Source organism: Anolis carolinensis, unplaced genomic scaffold (genome assembly GCF_035594765.1).
Source record: "Anolis carolinensis isolate JA03-04 unplaced genomic scaffold, rAnoCar3.1.pri scaffold_8, whole genome shotgun sequence".
Classification (NCBI taxonomy): domain Eukaryota; kingdom Metazoa; phylum Chordata; class Lepidosauria; order Squamata; family Dactyloidae; genus Anolis; species Anolis carolinensis.
In genome coordinates this window covers 30,029,026-30,056,727 of record NW_026943819.1, presented here as the reverse complement: position 1 = coordinate 30,056,727, position 27,702 = coordinate 30,029,026, and the positions used below count along the sequence as shown (strand labels likewise).

Genomic DNA, 27,702 nt, shown 5'->3' with positions numbered 1-27,702 from the left:
TTGGAAACATTGACTACAAAAATGGCTTGGATTATCCAGAGGCTTGGATAAGCGAGGCTTGGATTAGTGAGACTCTATTATTATGATGATGATTATTATTATTATGCAGAGGTTGGATGCCATCCATGCAATGTTTTGTTGCGCCAGCTGTCAGCTCTAGTTTGTAGTGCGGTTTTCTTGTACTTATTATTATGATGATGATGATTATTATTATTATGCAGAGGTTGGATGCCACCCATGCAATGTTTTGTTGTGCCAGCTGTCAGCTCTAGTTTGTAGTGCGGTTTTCTTATACTGGTTTTTTGTCTGCTGTGCTTTATTATTATTATTATTATTATTATTATTATTATTATTATTATTATTATGCAGAGGTTGGATGCCACCCATGCAATGTTTTGTTGCGCCAGCTGTCAGCTCTAGTTTGTAGTGCGGTTTTCTTATACTGGTTTTTTGTCTGCTGTGCTTTATTATTATTATTATTATTATTATTATTATGCAGAGGTTGGATGCCACCCATGCAATGTTTTGTTGCGCCAGCTGTCAGCTCTAGTTTGTAGTGCGGTTTTCTTGTACTTATGATGATGATGATGATGATGATTATGATTACGCAGAGGTTGGATGCCATCCATGCAATGTTTTGTTGCGCCAGCTGTCAGCTCTAGTTTGTAGTGCGGTTTTCTTGTACTTATGATGATGATGATGATGATGATTATGATTACGCAGAGGTTGGATGCCATCCATGCAATGTTTTGTTGCGCCAGCTGTCAGCTCTAGTTTGTAGTGCGGTTTTCTTGTACTTATGATGATGATGATGATGATGATTATGATTACGCAGAGGTTGGATGCCATCCATGCAATGTTTTGTTGCGCCAGCTGTCAGCTCTAGTTTGTAGTGCGGTTTTCTTGTACTTATTATGATGATGATGATGATGATTATGATTACGCAGAGGTTGGATGCCATCATGCAATGTTTTGTTGCGCCAGCTGTCAGCTCTAGTTTGTAGTGCGGTTTTCTTGTACTTATTATTATGATGATGATGATTATTATGATGATTATGCAGAGGTTGGATGCCATCCATGCAATGTTTTGTTGCGCCAGCTGTCAGCTCTAGTTTGTAGTGCGGTTTTCTTGTACTTATTATGATGATGATGATGATGATGATTATGATTATGCAGAGGTTGGATGCCATCCATGCAATGTTTTGTTGCGCCAGCTGTCAGCTCTAGTTTGTAGTGCGGTTTTCTTGTACTTATTACAGTAGAGTCTCACTAATCCAAGCTTAACGGGCCGGCAGAAGCTTGGATAAGCGAATATCTTGGATTATAAGGACCGATCAAGGAAAAGCCTATTAAACATCAAATTAGGTTATGATTTTACAAATCAAGCACCAAAACTTCATGTTATACAACAAATTTGACAGAAAAAGTAGTTCAATACGCAGTAATGTTATGTTGTAATTACTGTATTTATGAATTTAGCACCAAAATATCACGATATATTGGAAACATTGACTACAAAAATGGCTTGGATTATCCAGAGGCTTGGATAAGCGAGGCTTGGATTAGTGAGACTCTATTATTATGATGATTATTATTATTATTATGCAGAGGTTGGATGCCATCCATGCAATGTTTTGTTGCGCCAGCTGTCAGCTCTAGTTTGTAGTGCGGTTTTCTTGTACTTATTATTATGATGATGATGATTATTATTATTATGCAGAGGTTGGATGCCACCCATGCAATGTTTTGTTGTGCCAGCTGTCAGCTCTAGTTTGTAGTGCGGTTTTCTTATACTGGTTTTTTGTCTGCTGTGCTTTATTATTATTATTATTATTATTATTATTATTATTATTATTATTATGATGCAGAGGTTGGATGCCACCCATGCAATGTTTTGTTGCACCAGCTGTCAGCTCTAGTTTGTAGTGCGGTTTTCTTATACTGGTTTTTTGTCTACTGTGCTTTATTATTATTATTATTATTATTATTATTATTATTATTATGATGCAGAGGTTGGATGCCACCCATGCAATGTTTTGTTGCGCCAGCTGTCAGCTCTAGTTTGTAGTGCGGTTTTCTTATACTGGTTTTTTGTCTGCTGTGCTTTATTATTATTATTATTATTATTATTATTATTATGATGCAGAGGTTGGATGCCACCCATGCAATGTTTTGTTGCGCCAGCTGTCAGCTCTAGTTTGTAGTGCGGTTTTCTTATACTGGTTTTTTGTCTACTGTGCTTTATTATTATTATTATTATTATTATTATTATTATGATGCAGAGGTTGGATGCCACCCATGCAATGTTTTGTTGCACCAGCTGTCAGCTCTAGTTTGTAGTGCGGTTTTCTTATACTGGTTTTTTGTCTACTGTGCTTTATTATTATTATTATTATTATTATTATTATTATTATTATTATTATGATGCAGAGGTTGGATGCCACCCATGCAATGTTTTGTTGCGCCAGCTGTCAGCTCTAGTTTGTAGTGCGGTTTTCTTATACTGGTTTTTTGTCTACTGTGCTTTATTATTATTATTATTATTATTATTATTATTATGATGCAGAGGTTGGATGCCACCCATGCAATGTTTTGTTGCGCCAGCTGTCAGCTCTAGTTTGTAGTGCGGTTTTCTTATACTGGTTTTTTGTCTGCTGTGCTTTATTATTATTATTATTATTATTATTATTATTATTATTATTATGATGCAGAGGTTGGATGCCACCCATGCAATGTTTTGTTGCGCCAGCTGTCAGCTCTAGTTTGTAGTGCGGTTTTCTTATACTGGTTTTTTGTCTGCTGTGCTTTATTATTATTATTATTATTATTATTATTATTATTATTATTATTATTATTTCCCTAACCCAGAAGCACTGCAGGGCCCTTCTTTGCCCCTTCCTGGCCCAAGAGAAGCCGTGCTGCGTATAATCCTTTCCTTTTTACGCAGCAGGTTTTTGCACCCCAGGGACTGTGAGTTGGCCCTGGTTGTGCAAGAGAGAAGCTCCCCTTGCTTTCCTTTCCTTTCCCGTTGGTTGCCTGGCCCTTCCTCCTCCTTCCTTGGACGTGGGCCAGGGAACAAGGCCACCCCTCGAAGGGCGGGCGGTCCAGGGCGAGGCCACAAGGAAACGGTTCTTCTTTGGTGGCCTGTTGTGGAAAGACAGCAGCCGACAGGTGAGAAGCAGAGAGACCAAGGAAGGAGAGGCAGGTAAGGAGCCCTTTTCGCTTTCTTTCCCTCTAGGCCAGGCATGGGCCAACTTTGGCCCTCCCTCCAGGTGTTTTGGACTCCAACTCTCACAATTCCTAACAGCCGGTAGGCTGTTAGGAATTGTGAGAGTTGGAGTCCAAAACACCTGGAGGGAGGGCCAAAGTTGGCCCATAGGATGACATTATTTATGATCTATTTACTATTCACAGTAGAGTCTCGTTGATCCAACATACATGTGCCAGCAGAACGTCATATAAGCAAAAACATTCGATAATAAAGAGGGATGAAGGAAAAGCCTATTAAACCTCAAATTAGGTTATGATTTTACAAATTAAGCACCAAAACATCATGTTTTACAAGTCCGCCAGTTGTTTTGGAGCATGGCTGCACTTGCGTCGTTGTTGGGCATGTTGCCTAGCAAAACAGCTGTGGATCCGGGCAGAAGGCAAACTGCGTTGGATAATACAGAACGTTGGATAATACAGAACGTTGGATCAGCAAGACTCTATTGTACTCTATTTCTACCCCGCTCGATCTCGCCCTGACGAGGACTCAAGTGGTTTCCAGTTTTGGCAATTATTCAATGCCACATTATAACATAAAACAAATACACAACACACAGAACTTTTACATTATAACACTATGTAACAAAACTTTTGTTCCTGAGTTATACAGAGTGTCTCTTGTTTGTAACTTAGGGGCTGCTTGTAGCTTTCCATTACCCATGTTTTTGGGTACAGTAGAGTCTCACTTATCCAACGTTCTGGATTATCCAACGCATTTTTGTAGTCAATGTTTTCAATATATCGTGATATTTTGGTGCTAAATTTGTAAATACAGTAATTACTACACAGCATTAATGTGTAATGAACTACTATTTCTGTCAAATGTGTTGTATAACATGATGTTCTGGTGCTTAATTTGTAAAATCAGAACCTATTTTGATGTTTAATACGCTTTTTCTTAATCTCTCCTTATTATCCAACATATTTGCTTATCCAATGTTCTGCCGGCCCATTTATGTTGGATAAGTGAGACTCTACTGTATTTATTTATCATGTGAGAAGTAAACCAAGGGTACAAGTTGTAATGTATTTGGAAACACAAAGTTAAAAAAAACAACAACAACTTGGCATGATACTAAATGTCCTTTGTATCTACACAAACACAAGATGGTCTATGTCAATGATGGGCAACCTTTTGCACTTGGTGTGTCAAAATTCACGAAAAAACCTAGCATGACTTGGGTGGTGTGTCACTTTGAGAAAAAAACCATAATTTCACAATACAGTAGAGTCTCACTTATCCAAGCCTCACTTATCCAAGCCTCTGGATAATCCAAGCCATTTTTGTTGTCAATCTTTTCAATATATTGTGATATTTTGGTACTAAATTCGTAAATACAGTAATTACAACATAACATTACTGCGTATTGAACTACTTTTTCTGTCAATTTTGTTGTATAACATGAAGTTTTGGTGGTTAATTTGCAAAATCATAACCTAATTTGATGTTTAATAGGCTTTTCCTTAATCCCTCCTTATTATCCAAGATATTCGCTTATCCAAGCTTCTGCCGGCCCGTTTAGCTTGGATAAGTGAGACTCTACTGTATATATAGTTTAAATAACAAAAATATATAATTGTAATATATAACTGTATTTAATAAATCAAAAATTATTTACTACCATTATTTCCATGTACAACAATCAATGGTACCTCTTGCAGTTTCCACGCTGATTTCTCTCTATTGTAGTTTCAATGTAGTCATGAATAATATAATAATAATATAATAGTAATAATATAATAATATACTACAATAATAATAGAATAATAATAGAATGATTTTGTGTGTGTGTGTGTGTGTAATGTGCATAATTCCCATGGAGTAAACAACATAACCACTGGACCAAATCACACCAAATTTGGCCACAAAAGACATTAGTCATCCAATCAATCTGCATTTAACAGCGTGTCAGCAAAAATGGCTAGGCGTGTCGGTGCTGACACGCGTGTCATAGGTTGGCCATCACTGCTCTATATACAAAGAAAATATGTCCAAATAGCATATAGTATTGTTAAAGTTCCCCGTACAAAGCTCAATTTGGCAGGACCAGACAAAATGAAAAAGAGCAACAGCTCTAACACAAAAGTGATCCAAGTCTGATATTCGTTCCAATGTATATAGGCTTCAGGGATACATAATCAATGAAAATATCTTCCAAACAAAGTAAACAGATGGTTGGTCATGTTGCTGTATACAGAATGAAGAAAATAAAGATGGAGCACCCACCGCTCTCAAGGAAGTCTTTGCAAGGAAAGTCCAAATAAAGTATCAAGTCTACAGGGGTTCTCGGGTATTTTTGTACCCGGTTTCGGGGAGAAAATCCCCTTCTCTGGAAGCGCCCTGAGAAGAACCTTTGCACAATGATGGTCTTTTCCAAGCCTTGTTGAGATCTCCTGCCAGGCCTGAAAAGTCATTTCGGAGGGGAAAAAAGTTTCAAGACTTTTCTTTTTGAAGGTGTGATGAATGTCCGCCTCCCTTTCCGCTGCCGAGATGGCAGAGGAGATGGGGACTGGTGTCTGCCGCCTCGCCTTCTGCAACCCTTGCCAAGCCGGCCGGCCCTTCGCGTGGGACGTGGGACCGAATGCCACAAACAAGTGCCGGCAGGAGAGAGTCGGCGTGGCATTTCCCAACCAGAGAGAAGGAGCCAAACCCAGTTTGCTGCTACAAGTACAGGCCACCCCGGACTTGCAATTTTTCAAAATCAGTTTGCACCGGGACAGAAAGTGGAGTGAAATCTTCTAAACAGGAACAGACAGCAAAGGAAACATGTTGCAAGCCGCTTCTGGTTGTGTAGATGCACCCAAAGCATCACATTGGTTTGATTTCTTTGGGAATTTGCTTCTTCTCGGATACAAAACAGAGAAGGCTAATAAATATTTCCAGCCCGCAGTGTAAACAAGGACCAGTCAAGCAACTCCAGGCTTTTGTGAATTTGGATTAAATCCAGTTGCTAGTAAACTTGAGTAAACCCATTGACTCTGTGGGCTTACACCAGTATAGGCTTACTACATGATGATGATGATGATAATAATAATAATAATAATTATGCAGACTGTGCAAGGAAACCGACGAAACCATTGATCATATCCTCAGCTGCTGTAAGAAAATTGCACAGACAGACTACAAACAGAGGCACAACTGTGTGGCCCAAATGATCCATTGGAACTTATGCCTCAAGTCCCACCTCCCAGCAGCAAAGAACTGGTGGGATCACAAACCTGCAAAAGGCTTGGAAAATGAGCACGCAAAGATACTGTGGGACTTCCGAATCCAGACTGACAAAGTTCTGGAACACAACACACCAGACATCACAGTTGTGGAAAAGAAAAAGGTTTGGATCATTGATGTCGCCATCCCAGGTGACAGTCGCATTGACGAAAAACAACAGGAAAAACTCAGCCGCTCTCAGGACCTCAAGATTGAACTTCAAAGACTCTGGCAGAAACCAGTGCAGGTGGTCCCGGTGGTGATGGGCACACTGGGTGCCGTGCCAAAAGATCTCAGCCGGCATTTGGAAACAATAGGCATTGACAACATTACGATCTGCCAACTGCAAAAGGCCACCCTACTGGGATCTGCAGCATCATTCGAAAATACATCACACAATCCTCGACACTTGGGAAGTGTTCGACTTGTGATTTTCTGAAACGAAATCCAGCATATCTATCTTGTTTGCTGTGTCATAACATAAAATAATAATAATAATAATAATAATAATTTAAAAAGGTAAAGATAAAGGATTTCCCTGATGTTAAGTCCAGTCGTGTCCGACTCTGGGGTTTGGTGCTCATCTCCATTTCTAAGCCGAAGAGCCTGCATTTTCCGGAGACACCTCCAAAGTCATGTGGCCACAGGCATGACTGCATGGATCGCTGGAGTGGTACCTATTGCTCTACTCGCATTTGCATGTTTCTAAATGGCTAGGTTGGCAGAAGCTGGGGCTAATAGTGGGTGCTCATTCTGCTCTCTGGATTCAAACCTGCGACATTTTTGTCGACAAGTTCAGCAGCTCAGCACTTTAACATGCAGTCCCACCGGGGGCTCCAATAATAAATCCCAATAATAATAATAATAATAATAATAATAATAATAATAATAATAATAAAGATAGGGATTGATTCCAGGGGTTGCTGGGGAAATTTTCCATTGACGTTTCTTGCAAATCCTGACTTGGAATGAATGGCCCTTTTTTCCTCAAATCCCAATGCAGACCTAATAGAAACCAGCCCTTGACGGGGAGATGCCGACTTCCTTTTTCCAAATATAAACGGGACTTCCCTGCTACGTTTTTTTCCACTTGCGGTGATTTGGAAGAACAGCCTTTGCAAAACAAGATGGAAAGTAAACCAGGGCTGATCCTATTTCTGTTTCCATCGCCGGAGCTCCGATACGGATGGTTTGCATTCCAAAGGGTGCGCCTACACGGTAGGATTAACGCAGTTTTGGCACGGCTTTTAAGTGCCGTGGTTAAGGCTACGAAATCCCGGGAGCTGTAGTTCTGCAAGGCCTTGATCCTTCTCTTCCAAATAGTGCAAACTGCAATCCCTGAGGAATTCCTAGCATTGAGCCATGGCACTTAAAAGTGGTGACAAAACTGCATTAATCCTACCGTGTGGATGCACTCATGCCCTGCTTGGCTGGTGATGGAGAATGATGGGAGTTGCAGCACATTTGCTTTGCTTTGCATTGCTTTGCCTGGGACTGATGCTTGTAAGGTTTGAAGGGTTTGAAGTCATCTTTATAAACACCGTTATACTGGAAAATAAATGAAGATGATGATAATGATAATGTACTGTATATACTCGAGTATAAGCCTAGTTTTTCAGCCCTTTTTTTAAGACTGAAAAAAAAACCCCTCAGTTTATACTCGAGTCCTGGTTGTCTTATATTTGGGTCAGCTTATACTCGAGAATATATGGTACATTTATTATTTTCCTCTATTATTATTGGTATTATTGCATTTATTATTTTTCTCTATTATTATTGGTATTATTGCATTTATTATTTTTCTCTATTATTGTTGCTACTATTACATTTATTTTACTTTATTTTTTATTATTAATACATTTATTATTTCACTCTGATATTATTATTATTATTATTGCATTTATTATTTTACTCTATTTATTATTAAATATATTATTGTCTTGTATTTGTTGTTATTATTATTATTATTACATGTATTATTTTACTCTATTATTATTATTACATGTATTATTTTACTCTGTTACTATTAAAAGGATGCATAAGGGCATTTACATTGAAGAAGATGAGAATAAGGATTGGATCAGAGTTGGACAGTCTTATCTTAAATTTGGGCTTTATGTAAATATTCAAAAACATTTAAACTACTGATGTCTCATTAATGTCATTTTATTGGTATCTATTTTTATTTCTGAAATTTACCACCCTCGGCTTATACTGGAGTCAATGTTTCCCCAGTTTTTTTTGTGGTAAAATTAGGTGCCTCGGCTTATATTTGGGTTGGCTTATACTCCAGTATATATGGTAATTTTATTGGTCTCTCGGCTTATACTGGAGCCAATGTTTCCCCAGTTTTTTTGTGGTAAAATTAGGTGCCTCGGCTTATATTCGGATCGGCTTATACTTGAGTATATACGGTATATTTATGCTTTGCTTTTGCTTTGTATAAACAAGACTCGGAGCAGATTGCAAACTGGGAATCTCAATGCAAAAATGGCCAGCGTTTGCATCTCCAATTTGTCTCCTGTTTATAGAAAATGCAAAGAGACAGTGAAAATAGCAAAAATAGGGATTTGCATTGTACATTTTGTTGAAAATATGTGGCTGGGGTGTCCACTTTCACAGACAAGCTCCCACTTCCACAAATAGCTATTATAGTTCCCACTGCTCAGGAGACACCAATGGCCTTCCTTCCAATGACATTGGAGGTTATGGCGAGTGCCGTGAACATGTCCAAGAGCCCGGCCAGTGTCCTCCACAAATACCATCCTGCCCAACACCCAAGGGAAGACTTTCAGACAGGGAAATTTTTCTGTTTTTCCTCCACCACAGACACCCCAGTGTTCTTTTCTCTCTCCATTGGTGTGGAATTTGCATAACCCCGCCCACTGCCTCTCCCTTAACCCTTTCCTACTCTTTTCTATGGCACAAAGCAAACAGAGGAATTGATCAGCAACGGAGAAGTTTGGGGAGAATTCACCATGTAGGGGTTGTGAATACTGGGATGTATAGTTCACCTGCAATCTAAGAATCTTCTGAACCCCACCATTGATGGACCTGGGACTCACTTGGAACACAGAACCCCCTTGACCAAGAAACAGTACTGGAGGTCTTTGGAGGGATTGATAGGAGTTGTAGTTCACCTCCATCCAGAACTCAAACAATGATGGATCTGGACTCAAAAGATCTGGACTCTGGGGACTCAAAGCGGCTTACAATAAATAGGCAAAAATTCAATGCCTAGAAACAATGTAAAAACAACAATTCGTATAAAACCATCTACAAAACAACAATTCACATAAAACAGATACCATTACGAAATAAAATCACATTATATGAAATTTTAAGTTGGGTCAATCTTGCAGTTAGTTCCTGGGCTTCATTTCCCTTTTGATTAATGACCGGGAAAAATATTGCAGAGTCTTCTTTGCCGGGAAATGACCCGTGGACGTTGTTATGTGTCATTTCCGACTGGCTCCAGGAGACGGACTGTTTGCCCAAACAAGAGCCAAGGAAGGAACGGGTTTTATGGTCCCTTCGCCCTTATCATCGAAGCCCGTTATTGTTTGAAGTCTGTTCAATATTAATATCATCTTCCTCTTTTCCTTGCAGAGATCCATCCCATCGATCGGACATCAGGAAATTCCGCTTTGAGCTTCTCATGGTGAGCGAGTGCCATGCGGCGCCTGGCACAACCGGGGTCATAAAGATAAATAATCTTATCTTATCTCGGGAAACACTATCTGATTGCGCTGGAAGACTTTGGCCTCACATCTGAGGGTTGGAAGGGGCCCACAAAGGCCATCCAAACCAGCCCCGTTTTTCCCATTGTGCATGAAAAGCACAACTGAATCGCTCCCGACAGAGGGCCATTCAGCTTCTGTTTAATAATAATAATAATAATAATAATAATAATAATAATAATAATAGAAGTATAGGATCCTAGAATTGGAAGGGGCCCACAAAGGCCATCCAAACCAGCCCCGTTTTTCCCATTGTGCATGAAAAGCACAACTGAATCGCTCCCGACAGAGGGCCATTCAGCTTCTGTTTAATAATAATAATAATAATAATAATAATAATAATAATAATAATAATAGAAGTATAGGATCCTAGAATTGGAAGGGGCCCACAAAGGCCATCCAAACCAGCCCCGTTTTTCCCATTGTGCATGAAAAGCACAACTGAATGTTTGCTGTGTCATAATAAAATAATAATACAACAACAACAACAATAATAATAGAAGTATAGAATCCTAGAGTTGGAAGGGGCCCCCAAAGGCCATCCAAACTAGCCCCATTTTCCCATTGTGCATGAAAAGCACAACTGAATGTTTGCTGTGTCATATTAAAATAATAATACAACAACAACAACAACAATAATAATAGAAGTATAGAATCCTAGACTTGGAAGGGGCCCCCAAAGGCCATCCAAACCAGCCCCGTTTTTCCCATTGTGCATGAAAAGCACAACTGAATGTTTGCTGTGTCATAATAAAATAATAATACAACAACAACAATAATAATAATAATAGAAGTATAGGATCCTAGACTTGGAAGGGGCCCACAAAGGCCATCCAAACTAGCCCCGTTTTTCCCATTGTGCATGAAAAGTACAACTGAATCGTTCCCGACAGAGAGCCATTCAGCTTCTGTTTAATAATAATAATAATAATAATGATAATAGAAGTATAGGATCCTAGAGTTGGAAGGGGCCCTCAAAGGCTATCCAAACCAACCCCTTTTCCCATTATGTTAGGGAAGCACAATCAAAACCCTCCCGACAAATGGCCGTCCAGCCTCTACATAATAATAATAATGATGATGATGATGATGATGATGATAGAAGTATAGAATCCTAGAGTTGGAAGGGTCCCCCAAAGGCCATCCAAACCAGCCCCGTTTTTCCCATTGTGCATGAAAAGCACAATTGAATCACTCCCAACAGAGGACCATTCAGCTTCCGTTTAATATTATATTATTATTATTTTTATTATTATTATAATTATTATTATTATATTATTATAATATTATTATTATAATTATAGAAGTATAGGATCTTATGGTTGGAAGGTGCCGCCAAAGGCTATCCAAACCAACCCCTTCTCCCATTATGTTAGGGAAGCACAATCAAAACACTCCCAACAAATGGCCATCCAGCCTCTAAATAATAATACAGTAATAATAATAATAATAATAATAATAATAATAATAATAATAATAATAATAGAACTATAGAATCCTAGAGCTGGAAGGGGCTCCCAAAGGCCATCTGGATCGACCCCTTTTCTGCCGTTATGCAGGAAAAAGCACAATAGAAACCCTCCTGGCAGAGGGCCATCCAGCTTCTACAGAATAATAATAATAATAAAAATTGAGTAAAATAAATGTAATAGTGGAAACAATAATAGAGAAAAATAGTAAATGTAATAATACCAATAATAATAGAGAAAAATAATAAATGTAATAATACCAATAATAATAGAGAAAAGTAATAAATGTAATAATAATAATAATAATAATTATTATTATTATTATTATTTTATTTTTGTACCCCGCCACCATCTCCCCAGAGGGACTCGGGGCGGCTTACAGATATAAAACCAGCATACAATAATATCAAATACAAAAATACACAAATAAATTTAAAAGGCATTAAAAATCACAATCATTATAAAACACTTAAGAAACACAGCAATAAATGTACCATATATTCTTGAGTATAAGCCGACCAGGACCCTCACCCGAGTATAAGCCGAGGGGGGCTTTTTCAGTCTTAAAAAAGGGCTGAAAAACTAGGCTTATACTCGAGTATATACAGTAATTTTACATTGAGATATTGGACCATGGGTTGCCATTCATTAACGAAGTTCTCCAAAAGTTCTCCTCTTAAGTGTGCAGTTATTTTGCCCATTATCAGCAATTCTGTAACACGGAGCTTTTCTTCCCTTTCAGGCCGGGAACCGGGGCACCGTCCGGGGAGCGTCGCACTTCGATGCCGGCGAAGACGCCCAGAAGCTGCGCAAAGCCATGAAAGGCCTGGGTGAGACCCCCGAGACCCTCGCCAGGCCCACCTGCCCGGGCCTTTGGTGCCTTTTCTCGCACCTCAGAATAGTTCACTTGCTATAGACACCCAGTCACACACGGGAGAAAGTCTTTTGCAGTTTTATTGAGCAAAAGCAGATATAAATCAAAGCAGGCAGTAAAAAAGTCAATAGGAATCCAATAGTTCATAAGCCATAACAATCCAATAATTCATAAGCCCAAACAGTAGACGATAGATCCCAAAGAACAAAGGCCCAAAGGTTTCAAAGATCCAGGAACAGAAATCTTCTCTTGGCATGAAGCAGAAACATCCACTCTGATGAAGCGAGAATTTGCTTTGACACAAATCTATTGCCAAGCACACACTTTTAAAAGCAACCCAAAAATGCATTTCTCTTTCCTGCGGAGGCCTCTCTCTTCCCCGCCAATCTCACACTCCTACGGGGCTGAACACCCTTCCACAACAACCGGTCCGCCCTAGATCATTCAAGGTCCTCGTTATCTTGCACCTGAACCGGGGCTGAAGACGCCCGGGCTTGAGACATCTCTTGCTCATTAATTCCCATGGGAATGTCATCCTGGCTGTTATCTATGGCCTGTGGGGTCAACAGTTCATTCTGCTCAAGCTGCATTTCTCGAGCCTCTGAATCAGCCTGTATCAGTTAATCAGTTAATCACGTTTTATTGATTAGCCCATCGGCCGTATCAAAACATTTAACACATAGACATACATACAACATACAACATACAACCCGCGGTAAAAAAAGAAGTTAAAATAAACAAGCTGTTAACAAGACCCCGTTCAGGTCAAATATCTGCATCACCTGCACAGTTTACCCCAATTGATTCCAGATATGCAATTCTCAGTTGTGTGGCTTTGAATAGGAAAAGGGCTGTTTTGTGTGTTATTTTAGGATTCTGGCCGGCCAACAAAAATGAAATTTTAATATGTGCATCCCAGTGTGTTTTGTGAATAATGTATGGCCCGAGGCATTGGTGTCTCTCTTTCTTATACAATTCACAGCTGAACAAAACATGTGCGATATCCTCCACCTCTGATGCTCCACAAATACAAAATCGTTCGTTGTCTGGAACTTGATTAAACCTTCCGTGTTTGACCATCGTATCCAGCTGCTCAAAACGGGCTCTGGTCAATGCCCTCCTGAGGTGTTTAGGCATTTCTGTCTTTAGATACCGGGCTGTTTGGAAAGTATGTTTAAAACGGCTTAACCATTTCAATGAGCCAGCTTTACTCAGGGTAGCCATGTCTTTTTGGCCTTCTATATCCAGGACTCGTTGAGCCACTGTTTTTGGGGAATCAGCCTGTATGATTCCCATGCCATCCTCCTGACATTCATCCTGCATCCCATCATCTAGTTCTTGTATCTGAAACCCAGAATCCCCTTCTTCATCCTCACTCTGGCTAGGCTGTGGCTGAGTCGCAGCACATTTGGACGCAAAACCCATGGCTTTCCTTTCTCTCCTGGACCAGGAACCGACGAGGACGCCATCATCGACATCCTCGCCCACAGGAACCTGGCCCAGCGGCAGGAGGTCAAGATGACCTACAAGGCCACCATCGGCAGGGTGAGCGGCACGCCCGGCATCGCTATCACTATTACTAGCCGTGCCCGGCCACGTGTTGCTGTGGCTTATGGGAATGCTTTGTTGCCCAGTGAATAGCCTTGCAGGGACTCCTTTGCTGGCCAGGTGGAATAGCAGTGAATAGCCTTGCAGCCTCAAAGCCTGGCTGCTTTCTTCTTACGGGAATCCTTGTTTGGTGAGCTGGAACACAACGGAATAATCTTGCTGCTTGGAAGGCTGGGGACTTGCATTCGAGGGGAATGTTTTTTTGGGCTGCTAGAATTGCAATGAATAGCCTCACTGCTTTAAAGCCTGGCTGCTTGCGACCTAGGGGAACTTTTGGTTCATCAGCTTCAATAGTATTTATTTTACATTTATTTACAGTACAGTAGAGTCTCACTTATCCAAGCTAAACGGGCCGGCAGAAGCTTGGATAAGCGAATATCTTGGATGATAATAATTCCTAATAATAATTCTTACTACTACTAATTCCTAATAATAATAGCAATAATAATAATTCCTTATAATATTCCTAATAATAATAGTAATAATAATTCTGTATAATAATCATTCCTAATAATAGTAATAATTCCTAATAATAGTTCCAACTACTACTACCACCAATTCCTAATAATAATAGTAATAATAGTAGTAATAATTCCTTATAATAATTATTCCTAATAATAAAAATGATACAATAGAGTCTCGCTTATCCAGCATAAACGGGCCAGCAGAAGCTTGGATAAGCGAAAATGTTGGATAATAAGGAGGGATTAAGGAAAAGCCTATTAAACATCAAATTAGGTTATGATTTTACAAATTAAGCACCAAAACTTCATGTTATACAACAAATTTGACAGAAAAAGTAGTTCAAAACGCAGTAATTGTAATTACTGTATTTACGAATTTAGCACCAAAATATCACGATATATTGAAAACATTGACTACAAAAATGGCTTGGATTATCCAGAGACTTGGATAAGCGAGTGTTGGATAAGTGAGACTCTACTGTATTTATATTCCGCCCTTCTTTCTCACCCCGAAGGGGACTCAGGGCGGATTACAATGAACACATATATGGCAAACATTCAATGCCAACAGACAAACAACATATATAGACAGACACAGAGGCATTTAACATTTTTTTCCAACTTCACGATTCCGGCCACAGGGGGAGCTGTTACTTCCCTGTCCACTAGTGGCTGTACTTCCTCATTCCTTTCCTCGTGTTTTGCTGGCAGTTTTATGATGTTGTAAATTAGTTAAATTAGCCTCCCGCATAAAGCGTACCTAAATTTCCCTACTTGACAGATGCAAGTGTCTTTCAGGGCTGCATAGGTCAACAGCAAGCCGGGCTATTTAATGGTCGGGGGCTTAACCCGACCCGGGCTTCGAACTCATGACCTCTCAGTCAGTAGTGATTTATTGCAGCTGGTTACTAACCACTTGCACCACAGCCCGGCCCAGAGTAGTATCACTGCTTCAAAGCCAAGGTTAATGTCGCACCTCAGAATAGTTCACCTTGCTGTTGACACCAAGTCACACACAGAAGATAGTCTTTTGTAATTTTACTGAGCAAAAGCAGAATATATAATATCAATAATATTCTTCTTCTCCTTCTCCTCTTCTTCCTCCTCCTCCTCCTCCTCCTCTTCTTCTTCTTTTTTTTCTTCTTCTTCTTCCTCCTCCTTCTTCTCCTTTTTCTTCTTCTCCTCCTCCACCTCCTCCTCCTCTTCTTCCTCTCCTTCTTCCTCTCTTCTTCTCCTCCTCCTCCTCCTTCTTCTTTCTCTTCTTCTCCTCCTTCTTCATCTTCTCCTCCTCTTCCTTCTTCTCCTTCTTCTTCTTCTTCCTCCTCCTTCTTCCTCCTCTTCTCCTCCTCCTCCTCCTCTTCCTTCTCCTTCTTCTCCTTCTTCTTCCCAACAGGATCTGATGAACGACTTGAAGTCGGAGCTGAGCGGGAAGTTTGAGAAGGTGCTTCTTGCGCTGATGACGCCCATCACCTTGTACGACGTGGAGGAGCTCAAAAGGGCCATGAAGGTCTGGAGAAACCCTAAGACCAGCATCCCATATAGAATAGTTACAAATATACAACCTGCAAATGACTCCTAGTTGAGAATAATAAGGCTGAGACAACAAGACGGGAGAGGAACCTCGTATATTATTAGTATTAAAGTAGAGTATTATAGTAGAGTCTTACGATGAAGTTTCTGGAGCAGAACGACTACTTTCAGAGGAACGTCTGCACAATTAATCAGGAAATATTTTCAAAGCAGGAATGTAATCAATGTTGTGACATTGTGTTGCCTGTCTTATTAGGGGGCCGGGACGGATGAAGGCTGCTTGATCGAGATCCTGGCGTCTCGCAACAACGAGGAAATCCGGCGGATCAACGAAACCTACAAACACCGTAAGTCTGATCCCAATGTTCTTCCCAGACATTCAAAGAAGGATATTTTGCAAAATCCAATAAGAAGAGGTGATAATAATAATAATTCCTAATAATAATAATTCCAACTACTACTACTAATTCCTAATAATAATAGTAATAATAATAATTCCTTATAATAATATTCCTAATAATAATAGTAATAATAATTCTGTATAATAATCATTCCAAATAATACTAATAATAATTCCTAATAATAGTTCCAACTACTAATTCCTAATAATAGTAATAATAATTCCTAATAATAATTCTTACTACTACTAATTCCTAATAATAATAACAATAATAATAATTCCTTATAATATTCCTAATAATAATAGTAATAATAATTCTGTATAATAATCATTCCTAATAATAGTAATAATAATTCCTAATAATAGTTCCAACTACTACTACCACCAATTCCTAATAATAATAGTAATAATAGTAGTAATAATTCCTTATAATAATTATTCCTAATAATAAAAATGATACAATAGAGTCTCGCTTATCCAGCATAAACAGGCCAGCAGAAGCTTGGATAAGCGAAAATGTTGGATAATGAGGGATTAAGGAAAAGCCTATTAAACATCAAATTAGGTTATGATTTTACAAATTAAGCACCAAAACATCATGTTATACAACAAATTTGACAGAAAAAGTAGTTCAATACGCAGTAATGCTACATAGTAATTACTGTATTTATGAATTTAGTACCAAAATATCACGATATAATGAAAACATTGACTACAAAAATGGCTTGGATAATCCAGAACCTTGGATAAGTGAGGCTTCGATAAGTGAGACTCTACTGTACATATAATACTCATAATATTATATTGTAATATGATATAATACTAATAATACAATATAATAATATTAATTATATATTATATTTTACATGTAATGTTATTAATAACATTACAATATATAGATATAGTACAATATGGTAATTTATTGCCAGTATTGTGCTATGCTAATAATATAATATTGTATGTAAATTTAATTAGTAAGCCGCTCTGAGTCTTCTTCGGGGTGAGAAAGAAGGGTGGGAAATGAATGTAGCAAATAAATTAAAGAGACTCAAGGCTGTGTCCAGACTTTTCTTGGGTGAGGGGGATCCGTTGGGTTTGGTCTTGTGGTTGGAGTTGAGTTCGAGTTGCGTAACCGCGAAGAGTTGCCTCTGGGTCACGCTCTGCTTCCGCCCTGTCTCCGCGCAGAATACGGGTCCACGTTGGAGGAAGACATCGTGTCGGACACCTCCTCCATGTTCCGGAGAGTCCTGGTCTCCCTGGCCACCGTAAGTCACGGCAAAACGCCACAAATGGGCAGCCAGGACTGGGGTGGGCGGAGTTACGAGCTCTGAGTCAGGGCTGAGCTTCTATCCCAGGATACAGGGGGCGGGGCTAGAGGAGGGGGCGGAGCCTCTTCCCAAGTGCCTGACGGGGCTGAACCTCTATACTCCGCCCCTGTGTTCTAACAAGCACCTCAAGGGAGATATAGAGGCTCAGCCCTGTCTCATGCTCTTGGAAGGAGGCCCCGCCCCCTCCCTTAGCCCCGCCCTTTAGTCCTAAAAGGCCTCTCAGGAGAGATATAGAGGCTCAGCCCTGTCTCATGCTCTTGGAAGGAGGCCCCGCCCCCACCCCTAGCCCCGCCCTTTAGTCCTAAAAGGCCTCTCAGGAGAGATATAGAGGCTCAGCCCTGTCTCATGCTCTTGGAAGGAGGCCCCGCCCCCACCCCTAGCCCCTCCCTTTAGTCCTAAAAGGCCTCTCAGGAGAGATATAGAGGCTCAGCCCTGTCTCAGGCTCTTGGGAAGAGGCCCCGCCCCCACCCCTAGCCCCGCCCTTTAGTCCTAAAAGGCCTCTCAGGAGAGATATAGAGGCTCAGCCCTGTCTCAGGCTCTTGGGAAGAGGCCCCGCCCCCACCCCTAGCCCCGCCCTTTAGTCCTAAAAGGCCTCTCAGGAGAGATATAGAGGCTCAGCCCTGTCTCAGGCTCTTGGAAGGAGGCCCCGCCCCCTCCCTTAGCCCCTCCCTTTAGTCCTAAAAGGCCTCTCAGGAGAGATATAGAGGCTCAGCCCTGTCTCAGGCTCTTGGGAAGAGGCCACGCCCCCACTCCAGCCCCACCCTTTAGTCTTAAAAGGCCTCAGGAGAGGTATAGAGGCTCAGCCCTGTCTCATGCTCTTGGGAAGAGGCCCCGCCCCCACCCCTAGCCCCGCCCTTTAGTCCTAAAAGGCCTCTCAGGAGAAGTATAGAGGCTCCGCCCTGTCTCAGGCTCTTGGAAGGAGACCCCGCCCCCTCCCTTAGCCCCTCCCTTTAGTCCTAAAAGGCCTCTCAGGAGAGATATAGAGGCTCAGCCCTGTCTCAGGCTCTTGGGAAGAGGCCACGCCCCCACTCCAGCCCCACCCTTTAGTCTTAAAAGGCCTCAGGAGAGGTATAGAGGCTCAGCCCTGTCTCATGCTCTTGGGAAGAGGCCCCGCCCCCACCCCTAGCCCCGCCCTTTAGTCCTAAAAGGCCTCTCAGGAGAAGTATAGAGGCTCCGCCCTGTCTCAGGCTCTTGGAAGGAGACCCCGCCCCCTCCCTTAGCCCCTCCCTTTAGTCCTAAAAGGCCTCTCAGGAGAGATATAGAGGCTCAGCCCTGTCTCAGGCTCTTGGGAAGAGGCCACGCCCCCACTCCAGCCCCACCCTTTAGTCTTAAAAGGCCTCAGGAGAGGTATAGAGGCTCAGCCCTGTCTCATGCTCTTGGGAAGAGGCCCCGCCCCCACCCCTAGCCCCGCCCTTTAGTCCTAAAAGGCCTCTCAGGAGAAGTATAGAGGCTCCGCCCTGTCTCAGGCTCTTGGAAGGAGACCCCGCCCCCTCCCTTAGCCCCTCCCTTTAGTCCTAAAAGGCCTCTCAGGAGAGATATAGAGGCTCAGCCCTGTCTCAGGCTCTTGGGAAGAGGCCCCGCCCCCACCCCTAGCCCCGCCCTTTAGTCCTAAAGGGCCTCTCAGGAGAAGTATAGAGGCTCCGCCCTGTCTCAGGCTCTTGGAAGGAGGCCCCACCCCCACTCCTAGCCCCGCCCTTTATTCCTAAAAGGCCTCTCAGGAGACACATAGAGGCTCAGCCCTGTCTCGTGCTCTTTGGAAGAGGCCCCGCCCCCTTCCCTAGCCCCGCCCTTTAGCCCTAAAAGGCCTCTCAGGAGAAATATAGAGGCTCAGCCCTGTCTCAGGCTCTTGGAAGGAGGCCCCGCCCCCTTCCCTAGCTCCGCCCTCTGGGTCCCAACAAGCGCCTCAGGAGAGGTATAGAGGCTCAGCCCTGTCTCGGGCTCTTGGGAAGAAGCCACGCCCACTCCTCTAGCTCCGCCCCGTGTCCTAACAGGCGCCTCGGAGCTCAGCCCTGTCTCCGGCACTTGGGAAGAGGCCCCGCCCACTCCCCTGGCCCCGCCCCCATGTCCTAATAGATGCCATCACCGCCCCCCTGGGTCCCTCCAGCGCCCACATGTGCTTCTGGCACTCGACTATATTTTTGGTGGAATCACCCCAAGAAAGGGTTATTTTCAGTCTAACCGCTCAATAGATTCCCATCAATAATAATAATAATGATAATAATAATAATAATGTCATAACAAACCTAACCTTTGCTTTCTGTTTGTCAGGGCAACCGGGACGAAAGCAACTACGTTGACGAAGCCCAAGCCAAGCAAGATGCTGAGGTTGGTAGGACGGAAATCCTCTAAATTTATACAGGAAGAATCTGTGTGTGCCTACACTGGAGAATAATAATAATAATAATAGTAATAATAATTTTATTCTTGTACCCCGCCTCCATCTCCCCCCATGGGCCTGGCGTGGCGTACAATGCAAAACAAACATACATCCAATAACATCAATAACATATTTATTGTTATTATTATTATTAGTGCCTTTATGAAGCAGGGGAGAAACGGTGGGGGACGGATGAGGCCCAATTCATGACGGTCCTCTGCACAAGGAACCGGAACCACCTGCTAAGAGGTAAGGCTTATGCAATGGAAGTCCCAACCCCCTGGCCATCTGTCGGGAGGGCTTTGGTGGTGCTTTTCCTGCATAATGGCAGAAGCAGGTTGGACTAGATGGCCTTTGAGGGTCCCTTCCAGCCCTAGGATTCTTTATTATTATTGAGTAGAGGCTGACTTGAGGATCCCTACCAAGAGTGCATCTAGATTGTGGAATGAGTGCAGTTTGCCACAACTCAATGCAACAGGCTAATGGGAGTTGTAGTTTGACAAGGCCTTTAGCTTTCTCTGCCAAACTACAACTCCCAGGACTCCACAGCCTTGAAGTGGCATCAATCTGCTAGTGTAGATGCAACCCATAGGTCATTTCGGGTCCCATTCATTTGCACAAGCCGATTTGAGTGCAAATCCGCTCGGTAGATGTGTTGATATATCCGCTTCTTTTGCATTCCCATTTTCCATGCATATCTATGAAAAGTACGGGCAGTTTGCTTCCTCCCTGCAAAAAACACTTCTATTTTTAACTCTTTATTTTGCGGGACTCCCATTCAAAAAGCTTAGATGTTGGAAGAACAATAACAAGTTTATTTAGGCACAAAGCTTAGTGGTTTCAATGTTGTTTCTCACTTAGAGGTATTTTTTATTAACAGTTACAATACTAGAATGAGATGAGTCAAACTCCCTAAAGTGTCACTTCTCTTACTTAAAGTAGTTAGAACTTCTTCCTCTGCTACTTTTAAACCACGGTCACCCCTGTGATATACGATCACAGACTCTCTGTCCCTTACCAGGGCACAGACTACATTAAATAAGTCACCAAACTTATTTTAAACCGACTCAAAATGAACAATTGAGTCTCCTTGATCCCATCAACCTGGAATCAATCTTCCCTGTGCCTCATCAGAGCACAGACTGACCCTCTTTTTTAAACTCTGCACTTCTTCAACTAAACAGCAGTTGGCTCCGCCTACTTCTCCATGGCAACCAGCCTCTGAGTACTGAGAGGCAATAACTGTAATACTTACCCTTTTAAAACACAAACACACAATTAAACATAACATCTGTAAACCAAAAATTCGTACTTCATTACACCTTCCTTTCTCCTTCCCCAGTGTTTGACGAATACAGGAAGATTGCCGACAAGGACATTACGGAGAGCATCAAGTCCGAGATGTCCGGAGACCTCGAGGACGCCTTGCTGGCCATCGGTGGGTCCTGGATTTATTCATCTTCTTAGGGTGGAATTAACCCCGTTCGATGCCACTTTGACTGCTGTGGTGCAATGCTAACAAATTCTACCAGTTGTCACCAAACTACAACTCCCGGGATCCCACAGCTTTGAGCAATGGCAGTGAAAGTGGTGCCAAACCGGGTTGATTCCACAGTGTGGACGGGCTTATCCGTTGCTAATTCGGCTTCCTTTTTTTCTCCTTTTCTTCCCACAGTCAAATGCATGCGGAGCAGGACCGCCTACTTTGCCGAAAGACTCTACAAATCCATGAAGGTAAATGAGCCTCCCAAAAAATAATAATGTGCAAATAATTATCCCTTTAAAAAAGAAAATAAATGCAAAGCGATGCGATGCTGGAACGGCAAAATATTGCCAATGGGGCTCAAAATGTAAGAATGCCTAGGACGCCTTATTCAAAGCACTCGTTCATATATTGATGACAGGATTCTTATTTTGGGAATTATAGGCATTCCTCCAAACACGAGATCATGTTGCAACTTGTGGATTTTAATCTGCATTTATCAGGGAGTTTTAATTAGGCATTTCTTGTATTTTAATAAGTGTTCTTATCTCTTTGTTTTAATGATGGTGCACCCTGCCTTGAATCGTAAAGGGAGGCAGATAATACATTATTATTATTATTATTATTATTATTATTATTACTATCTATATATATAAAAGGAGAATGGCATCGCTCCACCGGGAAAAACAACAAAACTAAAGGCCCCCCAAAGACAAAGTATGACATAGCAAACAAGATTATTATTATTATTATTATTATTATTATTATTATTATTATTATTATTATTATTTCTTCTTCTTGTTTTTTTCTCCCCACAAAGAAGAACTCAAAGTGGTTTTACATTAAAAGCATTTCAATACCATTTAAAACATACAAACGTTAAAACAGAATTAAATGTCAACAGTATTGATTGCAATCTGAGCCCGCTCAAACTGCAATGGCTCAATGCTGTGGGATGCTGGGAGTTGTAGTTTCCCAAAGTCCCGGGCACCTCGGCAGACTACAGCTCCCGACCTCCTCTCCGTGGCTCAATGCTATGGGATCCTGGGATTTGTAGTTTCCCAAGGTCTCACCCTCCTCCTCGGGAAACTACAGCTCCCGACCTCCTCTAAATGTCTCAGTCCTATGGGATGCTGGGTGTTGTAGTTCCCCAAGGTCCGGGCCCTTCCCTGCCCCGGGGGAAACTACAGCTCCCCCCGCGCTCTCCCCGCAGGGCCTGGGGACGGACGACGACACGCTCATCCGCCTGATGGTGTCCCGTTGTGAGATCGACATGATTGACATCAAGGCGGACTTCAAGCGGATGTACGGGAAGTCCCTCTACGCCTTCATCAAGGTAGGGCGTTGGCTGTCTCTCTCTAGCTATTCATCCATCCATCTCTATCAAGGGGTTGGACTGGATGGCTTGGCCATCTCTCTCTCTCCATCCATCCATCCATCCATCCATCCCATCTCTATCTTAAAGGGTTGGACTGGATGGCTTGGCCATCTCTCTCTCCATCCATCCATCCATCCATCCATCCCATCTCTATCTTAAGGGGTTGGACTGGATGGCTTGGCCATCTCTCTCTCCATCCATCCATCCCATCTCTATCTTAAAGGGTTGGACTGGATGGCTTGGCCATCTCTCTCTCCATCCATCCATCCATCCATCCATCCATCCATCCATCCATCCCATCTCTATCTTAAAGGGTTGGACTGGATGGCTTGGCCATCTCTCTCTCTCTCCATCCATCCATCCATCCATCCATCCCATCTCTATCTTAAGGGGTTGGACTGGATGGCTTGGCCATCTCTCTCTCCATCCATCCATCCCATCTCTATCTTAAAGGGTTGGACTGGATGGCTTGGCCATCTCTCTCTCCATCCATCCATCCATCCATCCATCCATCCATCCATCCATCCATCCCATCTCTATCTTAAAGGGTTGGACTGGATGGCTTGGCCATCTCTCTCTCTCTCCATCCATCCATCCATCCATCCATCCCATCTCTATCTTAAGGGGTTGGACTGGATGGCTTGGCCATCTCTCTCTCCATCCATCCATCCATCCATCCATCCATCCATCCATCCATCCATCCCATCTCTATCTTAAAGGGTTGGACTGGATGGCTTGGCCATCTCTCTCTCCATCCATCCATCCATCCATCCATCCCATCTCTATCTTAAGGGGTTGGACTGGATGGCTTGGCCATCTCTCTCTCCATCCATCCATCCCATCTCTATCTTAAAGGGTTGGACTGGATGGCTTGGCCATCTCTCTCTCCATCCATCCATCCATCCATCCATCCATCCATCCCATCTCTATCTTAAAGGGTTGGACTGGATGGCTTGGCCATCTCTCTCTCTCTCCATCCATCCATCCATCCATCCATCCCATCTCTATCTTAAGGGGTTGGACTGGATGGCTTGGCCATCTCTCTCTCCATCCATCCATCCCATCTCTATCTTAAAGGGTTGGACTGGATGGCTTGGCCATCTCTCTCTCCATCCATCCATCCATCCATCCATCCATCCATCCATCCCATCTCTATCTTAAAGGGTTGGACTGGATGGCTTGGCCATCTCTCTCTCTCTCCATCCATCCATCCATCCATCCCATCTCTATCTTAAGGGGTTGGACTGGATGGCTTGGCCATCTCTCTCTCCATCCATCCATCCATCCATCCATCCATCCATCCATCCATCCCATCTCTATCTTAAAGGGTTGGACTGGATGGCTTGGCCATCTCTCTCTCTCTCCATCCATCCATCCATCCATCCCATCTCTATCTTAAGGGGTTGGACTGGATGGCTTGGCCATCTCTCTCTCCATCCATCCATCCCATCTCTATCTTAAAGGGTTGGACTGGATGGCTTGGCCATCTCTCTCTCCATCCATCCATCCATCCATCCATCCATCCATCCATCCCATCTCTATCTTAAAGGGTTGGACTGGATGGCTTGGCCATCTCTCTCTCTCTCCATCCATCCATCCATCCATCCATCCCATCTCTATCTTAAAGGGTTGGACTGGATGGCTTGGCCATCTCTCTCTCCATCCATCCATCCATCCATCCATCCCATCTCTATCTTAAAGGGTTGGACTGGATGGCTTGGCCATCTCTCTCTCTCTCCATCCATCCATCCATCCATCCATCCCATCTCTATCTTAAGGGGTTGGACTGGATGGCTTGGCCATCTCTCTCTCCATCCATCCATCCCATCTCTATCTTAAAGGGTTGGACTGGATGGCTTGGCCATCTCTCTCTCCATCCATCCATCCATCCATCCATCCATCCATCCATCCATCCATCCATCCCATCTCTATCTTAAAGGGTTGGACTGGATGGCTTGGCCATCTCTCTCTCTCTCCATCCATCCATCCCATCTCTATCTTAAGGGGTTGGACTGGATGGCTTGGCCATCTCTCTCTCCATCCATCCATCCATCCATCCATCCATCTCTATCTTATAGGGTTGGACTGGATGGCTATCTATCTCCCCTATCTATCTATCTATCTATCTATCTATCTATCTATCTATCTATCATCCATCCATCCATCCATCCATCCATCCATCTCTATCTTGGGGGTCGGACTGGATGTCTATCTGTCTATCATTGGTTCATCCATCCATCCATCCATCTCTATCTTAGGGGGTTGGACTGGACCTCTCCCCCTCTCCCCCCCCCCCTCTCTCTCTCTTCACTCACCCATCCATCTCTATCTTAGGGGGTTGGCTTTCTATCTCTAGCTATTCATTCGTCCATCTTTATCTTAAAGGGTTGGACTGGATGGCTTGACTATCTAAATATCAATCAATCATCCATCTCTATCTTAAACGGTTGGACTGGATGGCTTGACTATCAATCAATCAATCAATCAATCAATCATCCATCTATCTTAAAGGGTTGGACTGGATGGCTTGACTATCAATCAATCAATCAATCAATCATCCATCTCTATCTTAAAGGGTTGGATTGGATGGCTTGACTATCTATCTATCTATCTATCTATCTATCTATCTATCTATCTCTCTATCAATCATCCATCTCTATCTTAGGGGGTTGGACTGGATGGCTATCTATCAGTATCTATCTATCTGTCTATCACTAATGATCATTCATCCATCTATCCATCCATCTCTCTTATAGGGTTGGACTGGATGGATGGATATCTATCTACCATATCTATCTATCTATCTATCTATCATCCATCCACTTGTATCTTATAGGGTTGGACTGGATGGATGTCTATCCATCTAACGCATCTATCTATCTATCACCCATCCATCCATTCATTGATCCATCCATTTCTATCTTAGGAGGTTGGACTGGATGGCCATCTATCTATTTATAACTATCATCCATCCATCTCTATCATATAGGGTTGGACTGGATGGATGGCTATCTACCTATCATCCATCCATCCATTCCCCTGTATCTTATAGGGTTGGACTGGATGGATGTCTATCTATCTAATCTATCTATCTATCACCCATCCATCCATTCATGGATCCATCTATTTCTATCTTAGGAAGTTGGACTGGATGGCTATCTATCTATCTATCTATCTATCTATCTATCTATCTATCATCCATCCATTCATCGATCCCTTCACCTGTATCTTATAGGGTTGGACTTGATGGATGTCTACCTATCTAACGTATTTATCTATCTATCACCCATGCATCTATCCATTCACTGATCCATCCATTTCTATCTTAGGAGGTTGGACTGGATGGCTATCTATCCATCCATCTACTCGCCTATCTCTATCTTTGGGGGTTGGACTAGATGGCCCTTGGGGGTCTCTTCCAGCTCTGTGCTTCTAGGACTTCTTCCAGTCCCTCAAACCAGGGCATGGCTCAATACAACACACCAATGGGGAGGACTGCAGTCCCCAGCATTGCTCCCCATGGGGGGTTTTGTGCAGAGGCTGGATGGCCATCTGTCGGGAGGGCTTCGCTGGTGCCTTCTGACATACCAGGTTGGACTGGATGGCCTTTGTGGGTCCCTTCCAACTCTGTACAGTAATTACAATGTTCCTTCTCTTTCTTTTTCAGGGAGACACTTCGGGGGACTATAGAAAAGTTTTGCTCCTTCTTTGCGGAGGGGACGACTAAACCTTCAAGCCGTCGCAGCAACGCTTGCAAATCACGCAATGTCTGCATCATGCAAGGAATGAATGGCAGCTTGGTGTGCAATATATACAAGAGTAGAAATAATTTCTAATACAAGATAAATGAATGGTAGGAATCCTCTAAACATTGTGGTTTTTTGCAAATCCTTTTTGACCAGGATTGGAAGCAATTCCCATTTATGTCTCTCATTGTTATTGTTATTTAACAAGTGCTTTTGGGGTGAAAAATAAAAATAAATTTCTACAAAGTTCTTAAGGGGAAGTTTGAGGAAGGGAACTCACTTGTGAATAGCGCTGAGTCTAATATCCTTTGGATCGTCTCCATATTTTAAGCTTTTTACCAAAACAATGGAAGTGTTGCAGAGGGATATATTCTTCACGACACTTATTTGTAGAATATTTGTAGTTCTCTGAAACTGTAAGCAATGGATGTTGGAAAACCAAAGGATTTCTTAGCAACAGTACTAGGATTCATAGTTTGCAAATAGCTTCATTTGCAGCCACTGCAGATGCCAATTTGTGCCTTTCCTAGAATACAATGGAAATTTTTATAGACTTCAGTGCCATGTCTATATGCTAAGGTTTTGCTTTCCAAAAAATAAAATTCGCTTTGGATTGAAACTGAATTCGAGACTCAGAATTTGTTCTAAATCGTTGAGACAGCTAATGCATTGTTGTGCATTTTCCGGGCTGTCTGGCCATGCTCCAGAAGCATTCTCTCCTGAGGTTTCACCCACATCTATGGCAGGCATCCTCAGAGGTTCTGAAAAAGATCACAATTAAAATGCCTATCTCACAACCTCTGAGGGTGCCTGCCATAGATGTGGGC

At 42.4% G+C, this 27,702-nt stretch overlaps 1 protein-coding gene across 2 annotated transcripts; it reads left to right on the top strand.

Moving 5' to 3' along the window:
- Nucleotides 1-2,912: 2,912 nt before the first annotated feature.
- Nucleotides 2,913-27,499, top strand: anxa4 (annexin A4). 2 transcript variants are annotated; one of them, XM_062961206.1, is made up of 13 exons: nt 2,913-3,205; nt 10,088-10,139; nt 12,430-12,517; nt 14,012-14,106; nt 16,027-16,140; nt 16,420-16,510; nt 17,749-17,828; nt 20,160-20,216; nt 20,424-20,517; nt 21,611-21,706; nt 21,944-22,002; nt 22,965-23,087; nt 26,797-27,499. In XM_062961206.1, the coding sequence occupies exons 2-13, from the start codon at nt 10,137-10,139 to the stop codon at nt 26,854-26,856; spliced, it is 960 nt and encodes a 319-aa protein (XP_062817276.1). In that variant the 5' UTR covers nt 2,913-3,205; nt 10,088-10,136; the 3' UTR covers nt 26,857-27,499. The 2 variants fall into 2 exon arrangements, with proteins under 2 accessions (XP_062817276.1, XP_062817275.1); XM_062961205.1 differs by lacking the exon at nt 26,797-27,499 and having other exon boundaries at nt 22,965-24,366.
- Nucleotides 27,500-27,702: the final 203 nt, after the last annotated feature.

Coding starts and splice junctions, on each gene's coding strand:
- anxa4 (XM_062961205.1), top strand. Junction 20,217..20,423: donor AAGCCAAGCAAGATGCTGAG/GTTGGTAGGACG, acceptor TATTATTATTAG/TGCCTTTATGAAGCAGGGGA. Junction 21,707..21,943: donor GGACGCCTTGCTGGCCATCG/GTGGGTCCTGGA, acceptor TTCTTCCCACAG/TCAAATGCATGCGGAGCAGG.